General features: G+C 33.3%; 2 protein-coding genes across 4 annotated transcripts in view; one reads left to right on the forward strand and one right to left on the reverse strand.

Moving 5' to 3' along the window:
- LOC140672619 (midasin) overlaps positions 1-21,013 on the forward strand; it is a 96,833-nt gene that overhangs the window by 1,092 nt on the left and 74,728 nt on the right. The window contains exons 3-11 of the mRNA XM_072904910.1: positions 45-305; positions 440-1,491; positions 1,599-4,343; positions 4,545-5,028; positions 5,296-5,668; positions 5,765-6,082; positions 6,173-6,481; positions 6,566-6,790; positions 6,873-7,001. Coding sequence (XP_072761011.1) covers positions 45-305; positions 440-1,491; positions 1,599-4,343; positions 4,545-5,028; positions 5,296-5,668; positions 5,765-6,082; positions 6,173-6,481; positions 6,566-6,790; positions 6,873-7,001 — 5,896 coding nt within the window. The remainder of the gene's footprint in view (positions 1-44; positions 306-439; positions 1,492-1,598; positions 4,344-4,544; positions 5,029-5,295; positions 5,669-5,764; positions 6,083-6,172; positions 6,482-6,565; positions 6,791-6,872; positions 7,002-21,013) is intronic.
- Positions 11,638-21,013, reverse strand: part of LOC140672623 (uncharacterized) — a 44,668-nt gene continuing 35,292 nt past the window's right edge. For all 3 annotated transcript variants that reach the window (XM_072904919.1, XM_072904917.1, XM_072904918.1), the window contains 7 exons: positions 19,702-19,903; positions 18,373-18,625; positions 15,914-16,168; positions 15,513-15,632; positions 15,000-15,182; positions 13,380-13,691; positions 11,638-13,109 (listed from right to left, as the gene is read on the reverse strand). In XM_072904919.1, the coding sequence (XP_072761020.1) occupies positions 12,942-13,109; positions 13,380-13,691; positions 15,000-15,182; positions 15,513-15,632; positions 15,914-16,168; positions 18,373-18,625; positions 19,702-19,889 (1,479 nt within the window). In that variant the 5' untranslated portion in view covers positions 19,890-19,903 and the 3' untranslated portion in view covers positions 11,638-12,941. The remainder of the gene's footprint in view (positions 13,110-13,379; positions 13,692-14,999; positions 15,183-15,512; positions 15,633-15,913; positions 16,169-18,372; positions 18,626-19,701; positions 19,904-21,013) is intronic.

Genomic DNA, 21,013 nt, shown 5'->3' on the forward strand with positions numbered 1-21,013 from the left:
TTTACATTAATATATTTTGACATAATATTATTTTGTTATTTCAGATTTGTTTTACGGTACTTTGATGTTAATCCAGCACCATTTCATGAGTTTTACGACACAGATAATTCTTCTCTTGAAACTGTTCTACCCGAAAAAAGACGAAATACCAAAAAATTATCATATAATGTTGCTACAATTTCTGAGTATGACATTGTTGTTGCATGTTATAACATTTTGCAATCTGCTATCAGCCATTTTAAACACAAATGGAATTGGTCAAAATTTTATAAATATCTAATAAATGCAGATAACAGAGTAAAATGGTATGTATATTGAAATTAATTTACTAATAAAAGTTTTGAATTTTTAAAAAGAATAATCAATGTTAATATCAAGAGGAATTTAATTATTTTTACTAAGATTACTTTTGAAAATAAAAAACTTTCTTTGATTCCAGGATTGCTTTAAAATGCATAGCGATAGTTTTGAACATGTCTGAATCAACAAGATTGTTGTGTGCGCAAACATTTATTCCACATTTTGAAAATTTTCTGACTGATTATGAAGACAAGAGGAGAGACACTAGAATTGCTTGTACGAGCTTTGAGTCGATGGAAGATACAGTCAAAAATATTTCATGTATCATATCCGTCGGTGACATCTTGTTACCTACTCTTAAGACTAAAAGCTCTCATAATTTAGTTATAGTCCCGTCCACGATGAAAAATTTGCAAAGCCTGGCCATGGCCATTGGCTCTAACAAATGTATCTGCTTGCAAGGACCGGTAGGCTGTGGTAAGACAGCTCTAGTGGAGTCTTTAGCCAAAGTGACCGGACACGACACGTCGAACTTTGTCAAAGTGCAACTAGGTGATCAGACTGACTCGAAGATGCTACTGGGGATGTACAAGTGTACTGATGTTCCTGGCGAATTCGTTTGGCAACCAGGTGTTCTCACGCAAGCAGTTATCGGTGGCAAGTGGTTACTATTAGAAGACATAGACAGCGCTGCGCTGGACGTAGTCAGTGTTCTAAGCAACTTGATGGAAACAGGAACACTCTGTGTACCCGGCTATCGTGATACTGTTTATGCCAACAGTAGATTTCAGTTATTCGTCACTCGGCGATTGATGGTATCTACTACGGGCATTCAGAAGCATGTTACAGGATCTTTAAGTTTATTGCAGAAACATTGGTTGTGTCTAAATGTGGAACCTTTATCCAAAAGCGAATTAGTGACTGTAGTCAAAACACTATTTCCAGTACTGAGCACTATTGCTACTAGGATAGTAGACGTGTTCTTATTGTTTTCTGTAGGACATCATGATAGTGAAAATGATGCAAGTAATGCTATAGCATCATTGAAGTTTGGACGACAGACATCGACACGGGATTTAATAAAGTGGTGTTCCAGAGCTATCGTCAATTTTGATGTATCAACGCTAAATTCTGCATTAAAAATATATCAGGATGCTTTGGATGTCTTTTGCTATTCGGTGCCTAATCAAAGTATGTTTTTATCTATTTTTTCCTTTGTTTTTTTATGATATGGCATTAAGATAGCTTTATTTAAAAGGATTTTAATTATATCATTGATTATCATAACTTTTTTACAGATCAACGATTAAACTTGGCCAAAATGGTAGCTTGCAAACTCGGCATTATAGAGATTAAAGCGGAGTACTTCTGTAACGTGCACAAACCCTTAACAGATTTGCGTGCTAATGTTCTAATAGTGGGTAGAACGCAGCTGCTTCGCAAAGAAGTACAATATGATTGTACAGACTCGGAAAATACAAATTTCTCGTTTACAAGACTTTCTGCATGTTTATTGGAGCGTATAATTGGCTGCATTATGCAAAAGGAGCCTGTCCTGCTCGTCGGTGAAACGGGTACTGGAAAAACAAGTGCAATACAGTATTTGGCGAGGATCACTAATCACAAGTTGACAATTATAAATATGAATCAGCAGAGTGAAAGTGTCGATTTATTAGGTGGTTACAAACCGATCGATTTAAAGTTTCTGATCTTACCTATTCTAAAGGAATTTAAGGAGCTGTTTTATTTATATTTCGTAAAAGAGCCAAACAAGAAGTTTTTGGAGACTATAACTTTGTATTATGAGCAGCATAGATGGAATGACCTTCTAAATAAAATGTTTCGAGGTACACACGCGGGTATAAGGATACAGAAAGAAAGATTGCAAGTGTTAGTGAAAGATTTTGAGCTTAAGCCAGACGAAGCGAAACATTCCAGACTACTCAGTCATCTAGATATGTTGAGAAAATGGAAGAAGATAAGGAATAAACTTAATAAACTGAAAAGTCAAGTGAAGAGTCCGTATGCGTTCTCTTTCATAGAAGGGAGCTTGATCAAGGCTTTGCGGAATGGTGATTGGGTTCTCTTAGACGAGATTAATCTGGCGAGCGCGGAGACGCTGGAGTGTCTCTCCGGTTTGTTAGAAAGTTCTTCGGAGTCGCTGTTATTGCACGAACACGGCGAGGGCGAGCCCGTGAAAAGACATCCTGACTTCACAGTGTTTGCCTGTATGAATCCGGCCACAGATGTTGGAAAGAAAGATTTACCGGTCGGTTTGAGAAACAGATTCACCGAATTCTACATCGACGAGTTAACCGCGCTATCCGATCTTCGGCTGCTCGTGAACTCTTATTTGGAACGTCTGCATATGCCCGCAAAGATACACGAAGCGATCGTACAATTCTATTTGAAGGTGAGGAAGGAAGCTATGAACACGTTGTTCGACGGTACGGCGCACAAACCGCATTACAGTCTTAGGACGCTCTGTCGCGCACTGCATATTTCTACGTTAAATCCGTGTGGTAACATCCAGAGATCCATATACGAAGCCTTCTCTTTAAGTTTCCTAACGCAGTTGGATTATAACTCATATCCGATCGTACAGGAAATGATCACAAAAACTATCTTGCGTGATCAGAACATTAAAGCCTTCCTTGGTACTCGCATACCGAAACCAAAATGTAACACGGGCGAGGAATATGTATATATCGAAGGATACTGGGTTCTTCAAGGAAGTTTAACGCCCGAAGTACCTAGCAACTACATATTGACTGATTCCATCAGAAAAAATTTGAAAGACTTGGTGAGAGCAGTGTCGATCGGAAAAATCCCAGTTTTACTACAAGGTGACACATCCGTAGGGAAGACCAGTTTGATTTCTTATCTGGCAAAGATTACAGGACATGTCTGTGTTCGAATAAACAATCACGAGCATACAGATTTAGAGGAGTACGTCGGAAGTTATATGGCCGACGAAACTGGCAAGCTGGTGTTCAAAGAAGGCATCTTAGTCGATGCGATGCGTAAAGGATATTGGATTATCTTGGACGAGTTAAATTTAGCCCCAAGCGACGTCCTGGAAGCTCTAAATCGAGTTCTTGATGACAACAGAGAACTCTTCATACCCGAGACGCAACAAGTCGTGAAAGCGCACAAACACTTTATGTTATTCGCGACACAAAATCCTCCTGGTCTCTACGGCGGTCGAAAAGTTTTATCCCGAGCATTTAGAAACCGATTCGTAGAATTACATTTCGATGAAATACCGCCGAATGAGTTACAGACGATACTTCATAAAAGGTGCAATATGCCCGAGTCGTATTGCAAGCAAGTAATTAACGTCATGACGGAGCTTCAAATAAGACGTAAAAGTACAGCGGCTTTTGCTGGTAAAAAAGGATTTATAACTTTGCGAGATTTGTTTCGTTGGGGCGAGAGGTATAGATTAGCAGATGTAGGCGACAAATTTTACGATTGGAATCAACATATGGCGGACGAAGGTTACCTCGTTCTCGCGGCTAAAGTCCGTCGAGCGGAGGAAGCGGACCAGATAAGACAAGTATTAAAAAAGCATCTGAAGAAGGACGTGGATCCTAACAATTTGTTTACATTAAACGACAAGACTTCGCCTGTGACGAGGAGCATTTTGGAGGAGATCTTGAACAACAAGGTTCCGGGCTTTGACCACATCGTGTGGACTTATCATATGCGTAGAATGGCGGTATTGATAAAGAAAGCTTGTCAATTCAAAGAACCGGTGCTTCTAGTCGGGGAAACCGGCGGAGGCAAAACGACTGTCTGTCAATTGATCGCTGCTATCAACGGTCAAACTATGCGCAGCGTCAATTGTCACATGCACACCGAGTCGTCCGATTTCCTGGGAAATCTACGACCAGTTCGAGAGCGTGCCGAAGGTGATCAGAGGCTTTTCGAATGGGTGGATGGTTCTCTGATAAATGCCATGCGTAACGGCGACCTGTTTTTAGCTGATGAAATCTCACTGGCCGATGATAGCGTTTTGGAGCGATTAAATTCATTACTGGGTGAGTATAAGCAGCGAATGATAAATTAGATCAAAGTGTTTAGAAAGAAATCAATTATATGTGTCTCATAAAAATTTCAAAGTATAGACAATGGCAATAATAATTTAATTTTAGAATATAAACTTTTAAAATAAAAGAAAAGGATATATCAAATATAGTTTATTTTATTATTAAGGAACTTGTGATTTTTCTATGTTATAGAACCGGAACGTAGTCTTCTATTGACCGAGAGAGGAATCGAATCCTCACATGGTGAAGAAAACGCTGTGATCGTGGCGGATGAGAAATTTATATTTATTGGCACGATGAATCCCGGCGGTGATTACGGTAAAAAGGAGCTCTCACCAGCTTTGCGAAATCGCTTCACCGAGGTGTGGTGCGAAGGATGTATGGCAAGGAACGATTGGCGCGACATAATAGTGCACAATCTCTGCATCGTCTCGCAATCGACGAAAGAGTCCGTCGCTGCCGCGATATTGAGATTCACCGAATGGTTACACACGACCGAAGTAGGCAAGAAGCTCACCGTTACCATACGAGATGTACTCACTTGGGTTGATTTCATAAACACGTGCACTCGGTGTGATGCACTCATATCAAAACTGCCTATCGGAGAAGCGTATTATCACGGTGCTTGTCTCACGTACATCGATAGCCTCGGATCCGGCTGTACAGGGTCGGAAAGGTAAGCATTATATTAGCAAATAATCGTAATTTGATATATAAAAATTTTGGCTGAATTTAATTTATTAAATCTTCCCAAAGAAATTTTACATAAGAGATTTAATTTAAGAAACTTAATAAATTTTATCAAATTAAATTATTTAGTAATTTTATATTGAATAGAAAATGCACAAGTTCTATCGTATCATGTTTTAATGTAAAACTCATTTACTTTAATGAACGTAACAAAAAACTCAATATCTAATGATTAATTATTATTTATTTTTAGCATCAGCAAATTGAAAGACTTTGCAAAAGCAGCTCTTCGATTTGTTAGATCAGAAGTTGAAAATACAATAAGATCTGATCTTAATAATGAAACTTCTTGGACAAACGAAAAAAACATCATGGATACTTCAGACGTATTTGGCATACCACCGTTTTATATTAAGAAAGGTTCGCACACCTCTTCGGAAAATTACGTTTTTACATTTACAACTCCCGCTACGAAGCTGAATACATTGAAACTGTTAAGAGCATTGCAATTGAGCAAACCGATCCTGCTGGAAGGAAGTCCAGGTGTAGGAAAAACCAGTCTGGTTTCCGCACTTGCCAAAGCTGCAGGGCAGACTTTGCTTAGAATCAATTTAAGTGATCAAACGGTACATGTCATAAAAAAATGACACATGAGTTTCAGCATCGTTATCAAAGTAATATATATTGTATTAAAAATTAATATAAATAACATCTTTTTACAGGACGTATCCGATTTGTTTGGCGCCGATCTTCCCGTAGAAGGTGGGAAAGGTGGTGAATTTGCATGGCGAGATGGGCCGTTTTTGCGAGCTTTGCGGGCGGGATATTGGATCTTGCTCGATGAATTAAATCTAGCCTCGCAATCAGTCTTGGAAGGTCTTAACGCCTGCTTCGATCATAGGGGAGAGATATATATTCCTGAACTAGGAAAGACGTTCTTCGTCAAGCCTGGTACAAGGTTGTTCGGCTGTCAAAATCCCTTGCGGCAGGGTGGAGCAAGACGAGGATTACCGAGATCCTTTTTAAATAGATTTACTCAGGTACTATTTACAGAACTCGGTATAATTTTATTAAAGTATAGATTCTGTACTTTAAGTATGTTATTAAAGTATAACTTACTATTTTTATAGGTTTCTATAGAGGCATTAATGGAGGACGACTTGAAGTTTATACTCAGTGTGCAATTTCCACAACTTGCTGCAGACTTGATCAGTGATATGGTACAATTCAATAGTAAATTAGCGTCAGAAATTGGCGTTGTATGGGGACATGCCGGGTCTCCGTGGGAAATGAATCTGCGAGATATCACTCGATGGTGTGAGACGACTATTGAAGCTGCTTTTAACAAATTTCGTGGCGATAAACAGTATTTTAATCCGGGTGACAGTGTGGAGCTTATTTACGTTAATAGAATGAGGACTAATGAAGATCGCCAAAAGGTAAGCTTACCGATATTAAAATCCACATTAAAATACGTAAAATTCTTTTTATAGTATTTTTTATATTATGGATTTATTTTGCAGATCTATGACATATATCAAGAAATGTTCTCACCTGAAAAATATTCACTTCCACTTAATCAGTTGCCGATGCACATTACGGCAGATAAACTTTTCATTGGCGATGTAACATTAAACCGGAAAAATTGCTGTGCAGACGAGGACTGCAATTTGTTAGTGCTCAGAGATCAAAGAACAGTATTAAAGAGCCTCATGCAATGCGTTAAGATGAATTGGATGTCTATACTTGTATGTTTATTTATATTGTTTCATATATATTTTATATTATAGAATTTTTCATGTTTGATCAATCATAAACTTAATATTACAGGTTGGTCCTTCTGGTTGTGGGAAAAGTAATGTCGTTCGTTTACTTGCTGCTTTGACGAGTCAGAAGCTGAAATCGATAGCTGTGAACTCCGCGATGGACACGACAGAGATATTAGGTGGCTTCGAACAGGTAAGTGACAACGTGAGACAGATAATTAAATATTTTTCTAATAATGCGTTTATAATATCCTGAAAAATAATGATAAAATTATGAATTGCCAATGACAATGAAAATGTCAATCTACATACGGTTTCGCTTTTATTTAATGATAAGATTGTGAATTGTCAATGACAATGAAATTGACAATCTACATACGGTTTTGTTTTTATTTTCAAAGAAAACATATGTAAGAGCAGTCGCCCGGCAAGTGAAAGACTCTAAATTAAGATACTAAATTAGTGCAATTAATCCTCCAATAATTCAGCTTCCCTGGAAGCATGTGGTAGCAATCGATTCCCAATTAATTTAACGCGATAACTTGCACGTGAAGTAAAAGTCGACTCGCTTTTGGAGTAACAAAATTTTAACGACACGACGGTTTGTTAAACATGCGAGATGCCTATTATATATGCGAGCAAATTGCAACTGTAGTCTTGCAAGTGTTATTACAAGAATAATTTTCACGATCATTTTAAGTATTACGTCTTTCAACTTCCGTTTTAATTAATTCTTTTTCAGTATAATTTATTAGAGCGTTTCATGAAACAAGTTATCATATCATAAAAAATAATACTAAATTATTTGCTACTTAATTTAAATTGAAATATGCAAGAATTTTGATTTGCGATTTAGTTATCAAGATGTTCAATGTTGAAATATGAAAAGTTATAACAAATGGAAATTTATTACAATATTTTCGATAAAATAAGGAAAACTTAAAGTAATATTTCTTGCATCTCCCCATAAGCGGTAACAGTGTCTGATCAAAACTTGGCTTTGAAAGTGATGTAAATTTTTTACGATAATGGATCAATGATTGCAGATTACAGGATTTCACAAACGGTTTTAGAGTGTAAAAAAGACATTGGGATTATTGTAAACTCGTAACACAAACCAATCATGATATTCTATATAATCGAATGAATAAGTGTAATAATTTATATTTAAATGCAAAAATTTATGTGTATTGTACTTTACTAATACGCAAATAAGAGCAATAATAATTTATATTTTATATACTCTTATCTCTAAAAAACAAAAAGTTTTACAAGAATTTGCAGAAAAGAGATATTTAAATATATAAAAATATAATAATTACTTTATATATATTTATATATAATTCGCCCCGTTATTTTTCTCGCCTACATCTCTTTAGGAGGGTAAAGAGGGAGGTATAGAATTCTCAAAAATGAGAATCTATTTCTTGTTAAATACACCAAGTAAAATTTGTATCCTGTGCACGTTTCAATCGGGGAGACGCATTTACATCTGCGTATGGTTCTTATTTGCCAGGTTGATAGTTGTTTGTTTGAAAACATAAGAAATAGCTTTTTTATAATGCTAAGAATTGTTTCATGGATACTCACGTATAGCCATTAGTTCGCTCTCGTCCTTTTCGGGGCAAAAGATACTTTCCGTTTCATCCTTTTCTGGCTCTTCTAACAGTTTTTAACCAGGCATTCATATATCACTGGAGAGTTCTGTCGACAATAGTACCATTCGCTTACCTACAATATACATAATATTATAACTTTTATATGTAATTTTATATACATATATTTTTTCTTTTTTTTACATAGTATAAAAAAATAGTTATTTTTACACTTATTTATATAAAAGTATATTGTATATTAAAATAGAGAGAATTGATGAAAGAATTAATAATTTTCGAAATATATTATTGTTTATAATATATTATTGAAAATATATTATTGTTTTATTACGCCTTCTGATTGATTTTAATTAATTTTGATATTTATCTTCGTACTATCACTCATTTACAAACATTTGCACAAAAAATATGACACTCTTTTAAAAAGTAATATGTTAACTTTAATATTGAACTAAGAATACGGAACACAAGGAACAACAAATTAATAGAATAATTATAGTTGTTTGAAAGATGAGTCCACAAAGCACTTTAGTAATCACAAGATAAGATATTAGCTCTTTATATAAGTTGTCCTTGTAATAAATAATTTGATATTTGATAAAAAGGTGAACATATGATTACATATATTACACAGATCTTTATTTCAAATATGTGAGCAGGATTTTATATACATTTAAATATAACGCATTTTTTCTCTCTTTTTTTTTGACAAAGATTTATGAATATTATAGCTTGTATAGTGTCGCATACATTGCTGTTAATTTGCAACAATTTCTCAGACGCTATTCGCTTAGAAATATTCTTAATAATATTTTTCCCTGACGAGATTATTTAGAATAATTCGCTCCAGTGCTTTAACTTTTAAGCACACTTTCAAAAAAATTAATTTTGATAGCAATTTCAAGATATTTGTTATTAAAAGAAAATGAAATTAAGTAGGTTTAATTACATACAATAAATCTAATCCTAAATAATCGCACTATAAAATTTTAAATCTATACATTAAATGTACTGGATTTTTTTAATAAATTTTAAATTAGCCAAATATGACATTCAATTGTTGAGAAACAAAATATCAATTGTAGAATATATATCTATATGTCCCAACTAACAATAATAGCATTGTTGCAAAAATAAGTTGTACAGTGCATCAAACACATATTTAATTATGATAACATCAAAATTTTTTCGATTTTGATGCACCTTTTCATATATTTTTTATATACTTGAATATTTTTTTTTCTATATTTCTTACAATTGCCATTATTGGATATAGGCCATTTTTCGTTCTCTTGATATTGCATATATAAAATTACAATAAAAAATTTCGATCTCATTCTGACATTTTCCCTTACGTATACTTTACATTAATTTACATTGGACATTTATTACATGTAATATACTTCGGAAGAAAGTGTGGTAATTATGGTAGTTAATTGACTTGTATTCAAGCAGCATTTTTTCTGTGCCGCTTTTAACACATTTGCGGCAAATAAAAAAAGATAGGATTGAGTGAGGAATTAATCTCACGTAATTTTAACAAACATCAACACAGTCGCCACATAATATTACGTTTCATACTCGTTTCTAAATACGTGACACTACATTGATATGCTTTTTACTATACAATAAGAAATATTCTATACTCTCTCTCTCTTTCTCTCTCTCTCTCTCTCTCTCTCTCTCTCTCTCTCTCTCTCTCTCTCTCTCTCTCTCTTTCTAACAATTTTAATATATTTTTAATATACATAATATAATATAATATATAATATACATATATATTTTAATGAAGCCTGAATATGCATATTTTAGTAATTTCATCAAAAGAAATTAATTTTTTTATTGAACTTATAAATAATATAAAAAGACATTAAGAAAAATGTCCGTTAGCGAATTGTATGTTTGCGTGTGTAAATTTTACTTTTCATATATTTTTTTTTTACAACTAAAATAGTTCTTATTTTAGTTAAAAAAATGATTTATCAATTGTAACGTAATATAATGACGCTATAGTTTGATATGAATAATTTTTTAAAAATTTCTTACACAAAATCGCTATTTTTTATTATAGTTTTCTTTATTATTTTTAACTTGGAAATGTTATATCTTTCTGTGTATTTTAAAAAATTATGTAACATGAAAATTCAAATTATTAGATCGAATTATTTGATCATTTTTAAGTTTCGATTAACTGAATTTTGATTAGCTTTAATTTCTTATATTACAATTTTTTCTCATCTCATTCTCTCGAATTTTTATCGTTTAAAATCTGTCATTTTTTAATGCATTCTTTAATATTATCTATATTATTCTATTCAATATTATAATTTCTTAGGGAGAATCCTAAAATATATGTTTGGGTCTTTCTTTATTACAAGAGTAATATGAGCAAAAATTTGAAATATGCGGAGGGATATATTGCTTTCTGTTCGCAGTTTAGCAAAAAACTATAACAATAATTTTGCATAATCTTATTTTGGAAAGAAATGTTGAAGACTGAATGTTGAGTTCAAATTAATAATAATTACGATAATACGAATTACCAAAAAAGAATTAATAGCAAATACACATTTGCAAAATATTTTAATAGTAAATGAAATTTTATGCAAAGTTGTCTACATGTGCATTTGCATGAGCCATAGCTAATTACCATTTGCTTATTACCGCTTCTGATTGCGAGATAAATAAATAAAATCGACATATCTCTGGTTCCTTCCTCTTAGTCGCTACTTCTCATTTGCATAAAACAAAAGCGTTGATGTAATGCGTAGTTAAATCAGCAAAATGCTGATACTCGTGCGATTGCAACGGGTGCAGTCTCTAAAATCTTGCATAGAAAATATATATGTAATTCAATATATATAATATATGTTCTCGAGAGAAGATTGAGTCCCCAGATGAAAAAGCTCACACGATAGTGCCATTTTACGAAAGATTAAACGTCCAATTGTTATATATATATATATATATATATATATATATATATATATATATATATCTTAATAAGTGCATTTAGATGCAAAAGAAGGAATTCTACATCTTTTACTTTTAGTTACACTTTCTTTTGTGTTGTTTTTCTCTGCATTGTCAAATATTCATTTCGTTTTCAGTTTTGTTTTTGCAGAAAACAGCTGAAAAAAGCAGATTATAAATTATATACAATTATATCTAACATTTCTAATTGTAAGATATCATACGTATATCGCGCGCTTTCTATCTATAAACATAATATATATATATATATCTTCTCTATAGAAATCTATTGGTGACATTACACAGGACGAAGACTAGGACGTTGATAAGCAATCACAGATATATTCAGATGATGCCCGGTTGATTAATTTTTTTTCTTTGCTAGCTATCGCATTCTTTTTCTTACTTACAATTAGTTGATTTTGTCACAACAGACGCACAACGCAATTTAAAAAAAACACAATCGTATTCCAACTTTTATGTTAAATTATATACGGAATTGATGAACGATTTATAATAACAAGTAAACATACTTTCATTGTTTATGTACAAGATGTTCCAAAGTGCGTATTAAATTGATATAAAATTTGAGTTTTACTGCCAATTGTATTAAAGTAAATTTTATTTTTCATTATTTAATTTTCAATTAATTAATATTTATAACAATATTATGTTTAATATTGCTTACAATATAAAATTTTATGATTATTTCTGGAACATCTAGAGAGCGACGAAATACATTTTTTGATAAAAATTAAAAATGAGTTACAAATTTGCAAAAAATTAAATAGTATGTACCTTTGAAACACAGTAAAATAACAATGCTGTTTCTCAGGTATAAATGCAATGATATTTAATAATTTTTTCAACTGACAATTTTGAACGTGAGATTTATGTAAATTGACATGGACGTAAGTACGAATTTTGTAAAAAAAGTCAGTCTGTCGATATCTTTAAATCTAGTGTACTTGCATCTCATAAAAGTACAGTAAACGTATACATCAAGTCTTTGATAATTTTTTTAAAATTCAAGATACATTTTTTTTTGTGTGATTAATCTTACACTACATAATAGCTTGATGTCTCGCTCTTTGACATCGCAGAAAATTATTCTATTTGTTGCAAGTCAATTTACGATTTGATTTGAATTAAATTGAATTTATAATAGAGTTTTGTCTTGGTTCTATTGATAAAATTGTAAGAACAAAAAGTTTTACAGACGTTTTTCAAGAGTAATCGTGTAAATTTAAATATTTGTAATGCCTTCGTTGATATATACATATGGTATATTAACGCTTGTCGTTAAAAAATGTTTAGGTGACGCAATATTTATATTATATGATTCATTTGATTTTAGCTTTATCGACAATATAAATATCTGATTAGAATATATGTATAATATTCCAAGAGGGAGGATCTTAAAGGAAGGTTTCTTCCCGAAAAATTTATTTTTATCATTTTTGCGATTATTTTTTTTACATTGTAGCCAATTAACGTTGTCATGTTTTCTAATGCTTTGTTAATTTTTTACTAATTGGGTTGCTTTATTCGCTGGGTAAGTCGCTACTTGTCGGGCTTTGGAGATCGTTCAATTCTGTAGGTGGAGGTAGCAGAAGGCTCGGTCTCCTGGACAGTTCTTCTTCGTAAAGATTGGAAGTGCTCTTCGGTCTTGAAGTCAAACTCCAGGGATCGGGTACTTCGATAGAATTGTCCTGTACAATAATTATACATTTGTATGGGTTTACCACAAGTTTAATTAGTAAAATATTTTTATGATAAGAGAATATAATATCGTAAAAGAATATAAGATCATAAAGGAAATCAATATTTTTGAAAAGGGAGACATCAAGGAAAATTAGTCTTCAAGTAATTAAGGACCAATTTTCAAGTAATTAAGACTCTTTGAGTTAAAGACCGGTCTTTGAGTCATTAAGAACGAATTCCGCGATAAGTTTCGACAATTATTCGGCCAAGTGTCCTACCACCAATAAGTGTTTGGCAGTCGGTGGCAGGGGTGGTTTTAGGAGCGCCACATCGGTAAGATTGCATCCTGATGGCGCAACCGGCCCTGCCAGGGGCGGATCCGGTGGCGAGGGTAGATTCATCGGCGCCTCGTATCGGGGTAACGTGACGTTTTCTATCGGACTAGTGGCGGCGGATCCGAGGATCCATCGGGCTATGCTCTCGCAGCAGCCGCAACATACGTCCGACATACCTTGTCGCAGTCCCCGATGTAGGGCGAGAAACAGAGCTGGGTTTACGAAGGCATGTACGTATGCAATGTGCAGAGTCACCTAGTATAACAAACCGCGAAACTTGGTGATTTAGATGCGGTATGTAATAGTACGATATAAATTGTAAATGTAAATCTACAAACACCGATGCAAAATTAGATAACAGCGTAGTCATAAATTGAAAGGGAGGTAATAAGCGTAAAACAACTATAGTAATTTATCATAAAGTATAAAAGGAAAAGAATTATTACAAAAAATTAATTAAGATGAAAAATATATTTAATTATTTTTATTAATTTTTATCTAATAATAAGATAAACAAGGATTACATTTAAAAGAGATTTTTTTAAAGCGCGCGTTATATAGAATTTGGACGTGGAAATAATATTGGAATTTATCTAGTTGGGAAATAAATAAGAATCATATTTCTTTTCTTAAATTACGTTTCTTCATTGCATCATAATTTTTGCTTCGTCAAAATATCGAGAATCTATTGAGAAGATTAAATGCAGCTATTTCGTGCATCTGCTATGACGCTGTATCAGCAAAACCATTGTGCGATGTCGTTGAGTTTTTTGACGCGTACTTGCTCCTTTCGAAAATTTATATTCTCTCGAGAAGATTTTCGCGGAAGAAATTCTGCTCATAGAATCGTGTGAATTTGCTCCATTAATTTGCGATTTACGACCAGCCGTATATTGCTACGATTAAACAAGTTTCGCTTTCATGCCTTTCGTGTCTTTTTGTGAACTTTTTGCATTTATTTCTATCGCGATTTTGCATCGAAAATCAAATCAATGTCGTTTGATAAGTTTCATGATATTTCGTATCTTTTATTATTAGACTTCGTGCCAAATGATAATGATGAACATTCTAATTGAGAAAGGAGATTTATAGATATTTATTTATAGGTATTATGCTGCTAGACTCTTAACACTGACATTTACAATTTATTTCGATTCGTCACTATTTGATACTTGTCAATAAATTTATTTATGTCTATAGACAAGATTAGATCTATGATGTGTCTATGCACATAAAATGCAAATATATCAATGATTATTTCTGGCAAGTCTATCTTCTGAAATTAATGAAGGTCCTTTTTTGTTGACTGAATAAACGTGACATTTAACTGTTGTTTTTTTTTTTACGAGAAGAAAAATTTATTTTACATGAAATTTGTATGCAGGACGCGTATTAATATTCACATAATATTGCAAGTGCACGAATGTACGATTACAAATGACATAAATAATGTCCACATTTGCGGAGCATAAATGTCGATAATGTCTAAATTTCGTAAAAGCCAACAACAGATACAAACTTCCCATTATCTCATCCCGTCGATGTTCTATTTATTCTAATTACCTCGTAGCCTGTAGGATTGCCTATAATAGGATGGTGCACCAAGGTAACGAAAAACAATGGTCCCCAGAATATGACGTACGCTGCCGTTATGACCAGGAACATTTTCACCCTTTGCACGCCCTCGCGTTCCATCCTCCTAAGGTAATTCCTCATTTTTCGATGCTCCTCGACGGCGCCTGTCCTCTGAAAATATATTGAGATGTCGTTTCTGAATAATTTTAAATCTTTATGCGCCTCTGGTCTTTTCCTGCTGCTTTTATGCTGGGCATATACTCAATTCTGTCTGCATTTATAGCATAAAGCATAAGAAGCAACGATTGTATGCAAGAAGGAATTTAGACTTGTTGATAATTATTAGCGATATTTAAAATTATAAGAACACTAAATTATATAAATTATAAATCGGAATAAGAGTAACAATTTAGCAACAGATTTCTATTTTTCAAAAATTTAATTTTTAACATATAAAGAGATATGTTTTGTGCGTGGAAAATTAATAAGATAATGACTTACTTTCGGTGTCGTACCGTTTCTCGTGTCAGCTACACCGTCTTCGGTTGCAAGCGCGTTGGTTGCACCATGATGTCCACCTGTCACATTAACGAGCGTTGTGACGAGGCCAGCTACTCGCACCTGGAGATAAGCGCGGTTGTATAAAAACAAAAGAAACTTATTAATGTTTATCTATCAAGATGTATAAAACTCTTAGATAGGAAAATATCTTCTCGCAAAAGAGTATAAAAACATAAAAAAAGTATATAAAAATATAAAAATCGTTCAATATTTTATTCCAAGTTGATGTTACATTTTTATTAACATATTTTATGCATAAATTTTCTTGTTCATATATATTTTTTCGTATATTTATAACGATATTTTGACTATTAATATATATGATTGATATTGTCGCTCACCGCTTCGACGTTAGCTTTCGTCAAATCTCTGTGCAATTTTCTCAAATGAAAGAGCGTGAGTGCCACGCAAATGATGTTGATGGCAATCCAGAGAACGTTAAGTATATAGTGGCGGAAAGGACCATGTATCAGCGGGCAACTAGGCGCATTGTGCCCGCTCTCTGTATTGGCCGCTAAAGCCCCGCTGAGAAACGTGGGCCCCAGATTTATCGTTATGCTGGCGAACCAGATCATAAAAGTGCCAAAGAGCACGCACTGCAAGCAATGGAAAATTGTTTGAAAAAATTCGCGAAAAGAGACTTTCCCATTCGCGTGATATTTTTCTCGAATTTTGCAAATTTCACAAGCTTGTAATGTTTCGCGAATTGTACGAATTTTTCCTCGTTGGTAGAAGAAAATTTTGCAAATAACAACTTTTTCACTGCGAGATTTTTATAGAGATAAACGTGAATCTTGTTTTTTGGGAGGAAATATAGAAATAATTATATATAAACACACAACTATCAACCTGGCGAATAAGAGCCATCATACGCAGATGGTAATGCGTCTTAGAAATTAATTTTTTCCACGAAAATTGAAACGTACACAGGGCACATATTTTACTTGGTGTATTTACAAGAAATAGAGTCTCATTTTTGAGAATTCTATACCTCCCTCTTTACCCCCCTAAAGAGACGTAAGCGAGAAAAATAACGGGGCGAATTATATATAAATATGTATAAAATAATTATTATATTTATATATTTAAATATCTCTTTTCTGCAAATTCTTGTAAAACTTTTTGTTTTTAGAGATAAGTGTATATAAAATATAAATTATTATTGCTCTTATTTGCGTATTAGTAAAGTACAATACACATAAATTTTTGCATTTAAATATAAATTATTACTCTTATTCATTCGATTATATAGAATATCATGATTGGTTTGTGTTACGAGTTTACAATAATCCCAATGTCTTTTTTACACTCTAAAACCGTTTGTGAAATCCTGTAATCTGCAATCATTGATTCATTATCGTAAAAAATTCACATCACTTTCAAAGCCAAGTTTTGATCAGACACTGTTACCGCTTATGGGGAAATGCAAGAAATATTACTTTAAGTTTTCCTTGTTTTCGAAAATATTGTAATAAATTTCAATTTGTCACAACTTTTCATATTTCAACATTGAACATCTTGATAACTAAATCGCAAATCAAAATTCTTGCATATTTCAACTTAAATTAAGTAGTAAATAATTTAGTATTATTTTTTGTGATATGATAACTTGTTCCATGAAAAGCTATAATAAATTATACTGAAAAAGAATTAATTAAAACGGAAGTTGAAAGACGTAATACTTAAAATGATCGTGAAAATTATTCTTGTAATAATACTTGTCAGACTACGGTTGCAATTTGCTCGCATATATAATAGGCATCTCGCATGTTTAACGAACCGTCGTGTCGTTAGAATTTTGTTACTCCAAAAGCAAGTCGACTATTACTTCACGTGCAAGTTATCGCGTTAAATTAATTTGGAACCGACTGCTACCATATGTTTCCAGGGAAGCTGAATTGTTGGAGGATTAATTGCACTAATTTAGTATCTTCTCCAGGATAATTCTGTCATCATATAAAATCTCTCGTAAGATTTGCATAAAAAAAATCGTAAAATCCGGTGAACATTTGACATTTTTAAAGCAAAATTTATTTTGCATGATTGAAAATAAAAATATGGATCACTTTTAAAATAATGTAGATTAAATTAAATTAAGTTTTTACCCAACACTATGAGCATTAATGCCTTTCTACGATGGCGCGATTAATTTTCTTTTGAAAAATTTGGTTCATCTCGACAATCCGCGTGACGTAGGCAGTTTGGACCGCAATCAGTCACCACTAAATTCGTTATCGCAAATGCTGCGGTTAGGTTGAAATCCCTCTCATTTCAAATGCGAGATGGACGACCGCCGTTTGCGTTAGTCAAAGTTACGCGTTTATTTATACATTAATGTTTTTTTTTTGAGCTTGCCATAAGCAAACGGATATAAATTGACTTGAGTTAACGGATTTAAAAGTGGTATATTTTAAATGAACATTGATAATCGTTAATAAAAGATTTGACAATTATTTAATAAATTATAAAAATACGATTGCAATAAGTATTTCAATTTCAATATGTACGAACTCAGCAGCGTACAATAAAAATACAATATAAATTTATAACGGAGACATGTTAAACGTGAGATTGAAATTTGAAAATTAAACATTAGAAGTTACGAGTTGTGAACTAACGAAGAGCTCAGGGCTTTGAAATGTGACAGTAGATACAAAAGTTGAAACTTGACTGGCAAGACTCGAACATAGAGATCGACAGTTTACGTATATATGTAGGAACTCACATTTTGCGATATATTTAAGACAATTATGCAAATACGAGTGAAAATCACATGAAATATGCGCACTAGAATTTTTACCTGAGGCGAGTCCATCAGCAGGGGAGCGGTCAGATCTGCCTCCTCCTCGCTCTCAGGAAATACCGGGCTGTCATTTAACACGGTTGTTAGCATATTTACCGTGGAAACGGTCACCAGCAGCAGAAAGGCAGTCTCGACCAGAGAGCACTTGTTAACGGGTTGACAATTCAATATACTAGAGCCAAGAGGCAACAATATAGCGGCCCTCGCGCAGTCTACCATGGCTTGGTGGAATAATAATCCCTGGGACCACCTGTAAATCCCAGGATAAATGTGTGTCAATATGTTCGTTCGCTATTCCGGCCGTTTCACTGTGCCTTTGTCTGTTTTGCTATTTTTGGACTTGCATTCTATAAAACATTGCATTCAAAATAACGTCAATATATTTTATTCCCGCAGACCAAATTACTTATAATTGTATTTAAAATAAAAGAAAAAAATTCAGGTATAATCTAAAATTTTATATATCGAATTTTACCAATCTATTGACTTTTTCTTCATAAAAAATGATATATTCCATATTAACTTATCAATATTTATGCTGAATATTGACTAAATTGAAAAGTACGTTGGAGTAACATTTACTTGAAATATCTGTTCAAATTTGATTAGGAAAATATTTTATTTGCTAGTAACCTAAAAAAATATTGCATATTTTCTGTCAACGTTTTTGTTAATAAAATTTTATAGATTTAATTACAGAATATACACATACGTTTGATACCACATTTAGAAACACTGTAGTTTCTCACGTACATCATATTTCAGATATTTTAGTATATCGAGAGATAGAGTATACAAAATATATTTAGTTTACTCGCAAGTATATAGTATACGATCAAGATTTTATTCGGTAAACACGTGTAGAATTTACCTGGCCGCAATATACTTATCTATGTAAAGTTTAACAAGTTTCGGAAAGGTACTCTTTCGCCAGATTAAAGTAAGTCTACGTGACATGTAGATAGGGAAAATTGCTTTTAACTCTCAAATTTTATTCGAAAATGTCAAAAGTCATGTTACAGTAAATTTACTTTACTTTATCGCAAACGGCATATTTCTGTTGTGATAAATGGTATTGAACTGGCAATACATTTAAACATTACGAGGTAAAAGATACGGTAAAGCAATGCATGTGTTCTTGTTTTCTTTCCATTCGCAAAAAAAATGATGATGATATTATTTTTAACAACGTATGAGGGTACGTACAAAGCGGTTTTGTTTAGCTAAAAATGGGCCAAATGTTATAATACGGGAATTTCTGGTGTTATTTCCGGATCGAAGCGCGGTGATCATAAAGCGTCGTTCGTCGACGGATTATTATCGTACCTGCGCAGCTGTCGCTTCACCAGTATTAGTGCCATGAGGATGATATTCGCCCCCATCCCCAGTGCACCGAGACTAAATATGACGGTGGCCTCGGTCACACCACCGGGATGACACTGGAACACCTTAGTGGTGTTGGACGTGACATTCCCGGAAGCGCCGATGCCGAACCTCAGATTAGCTCCGATCATCGCTACCGCTGAACCTGTATAAGAGAAAATCGCCTCATTTAATTACCGCCATCGAACGATATTCAAATGAACGATAAATTTTTACAGCTGTGAAATACTTAAAAATTCAGATTTTAGATACGAAAAGAATTGGTTTAATGCAAGTACGAAATATTTAGCGCAAATATATAATGGAGTCATAATACGTGATATTATTAATATTATATAATTAATGGGTGTTAAGTCAAGATGCTCTTATATATAATGATCAGTAGAGCTTCTAATTACTCAAGTTATGTTAAGTACAGAGCAGGAATCTCAGCCGCTGCTAGGAGTTGCGTTAGGAGCTATTATCAGTGAAGAGCGCGAGAATCTCAGGCATTTCCATTTTCGCCAAATCTCGAATTGCCCATGCTTTCAAATCCAGTTACTCTAGTTAGATCTTGATTATCTCTCATGCTTTGCGTGTAACTAGAAGTAACGAACGCTCAATAATCAGTCGTTTCAATGATTACAGAATAGTGGAAACAATCTCTCATGCTTTTTATCAACTCAGACTAGCTAGGTTTTGATAGAAACGGAACTGATAATGATTTGAAAGGTATAGAATAAGTTGTATAATTTAGATTTCTTGGACATTTTTGTATTCATGTGCACTTTTGATGATGTCAAAAATAATGTTGTTGAATATATAAAATTAAATGGCAAAATATTTTTGATGGATTAAGCAATCGTAGCGCGTGTAATATTTTGTTTTACCTTTTATTTACATTTTATTGTTTTCGTAAAGAAACATTATTTCCTTGGCTCTCGATTAGTAGCTTAAACACAACATTGTAAAATTTTTTAATATATTTTATTAAATTGGTTTAAAAAAATTATTTTACATTTTAATTCCAATTTAGTTTTCGTCAATTTTCTAGCATTTACTAGTTTAAACTATCCTCATCGGGCACAGTATCTTTACATTTTCGAAAACAAGCGTGAAATCCACCCAACCGAACGGCAACGAATATATCGGCTGTTTATTCTTTCGTCAGGATTCAGTTGCGCGCGCATTTTGCTGAAAGAGAAGAACTGAAGAAGCGAGAAAATAGGAAAGAAATTGAAAGGGCGAGTGCATCCGAACTTTATATAGTATCGAT

Source organism: Anoplolepis gracilipes, chromosome 13 (genome assembly GCF_047496725.1).
Source record: "Anoplolepis gracilipes chromosome 13, ASM4749672v1, whole genome shotgun sequence".
Lineage (NCBI taxonomy): Eukaryota > Metazoa > Arthropoda > Insecta > Hymenoptera > Formicidae > Anoplolepis > Anoplolepis gracilipes.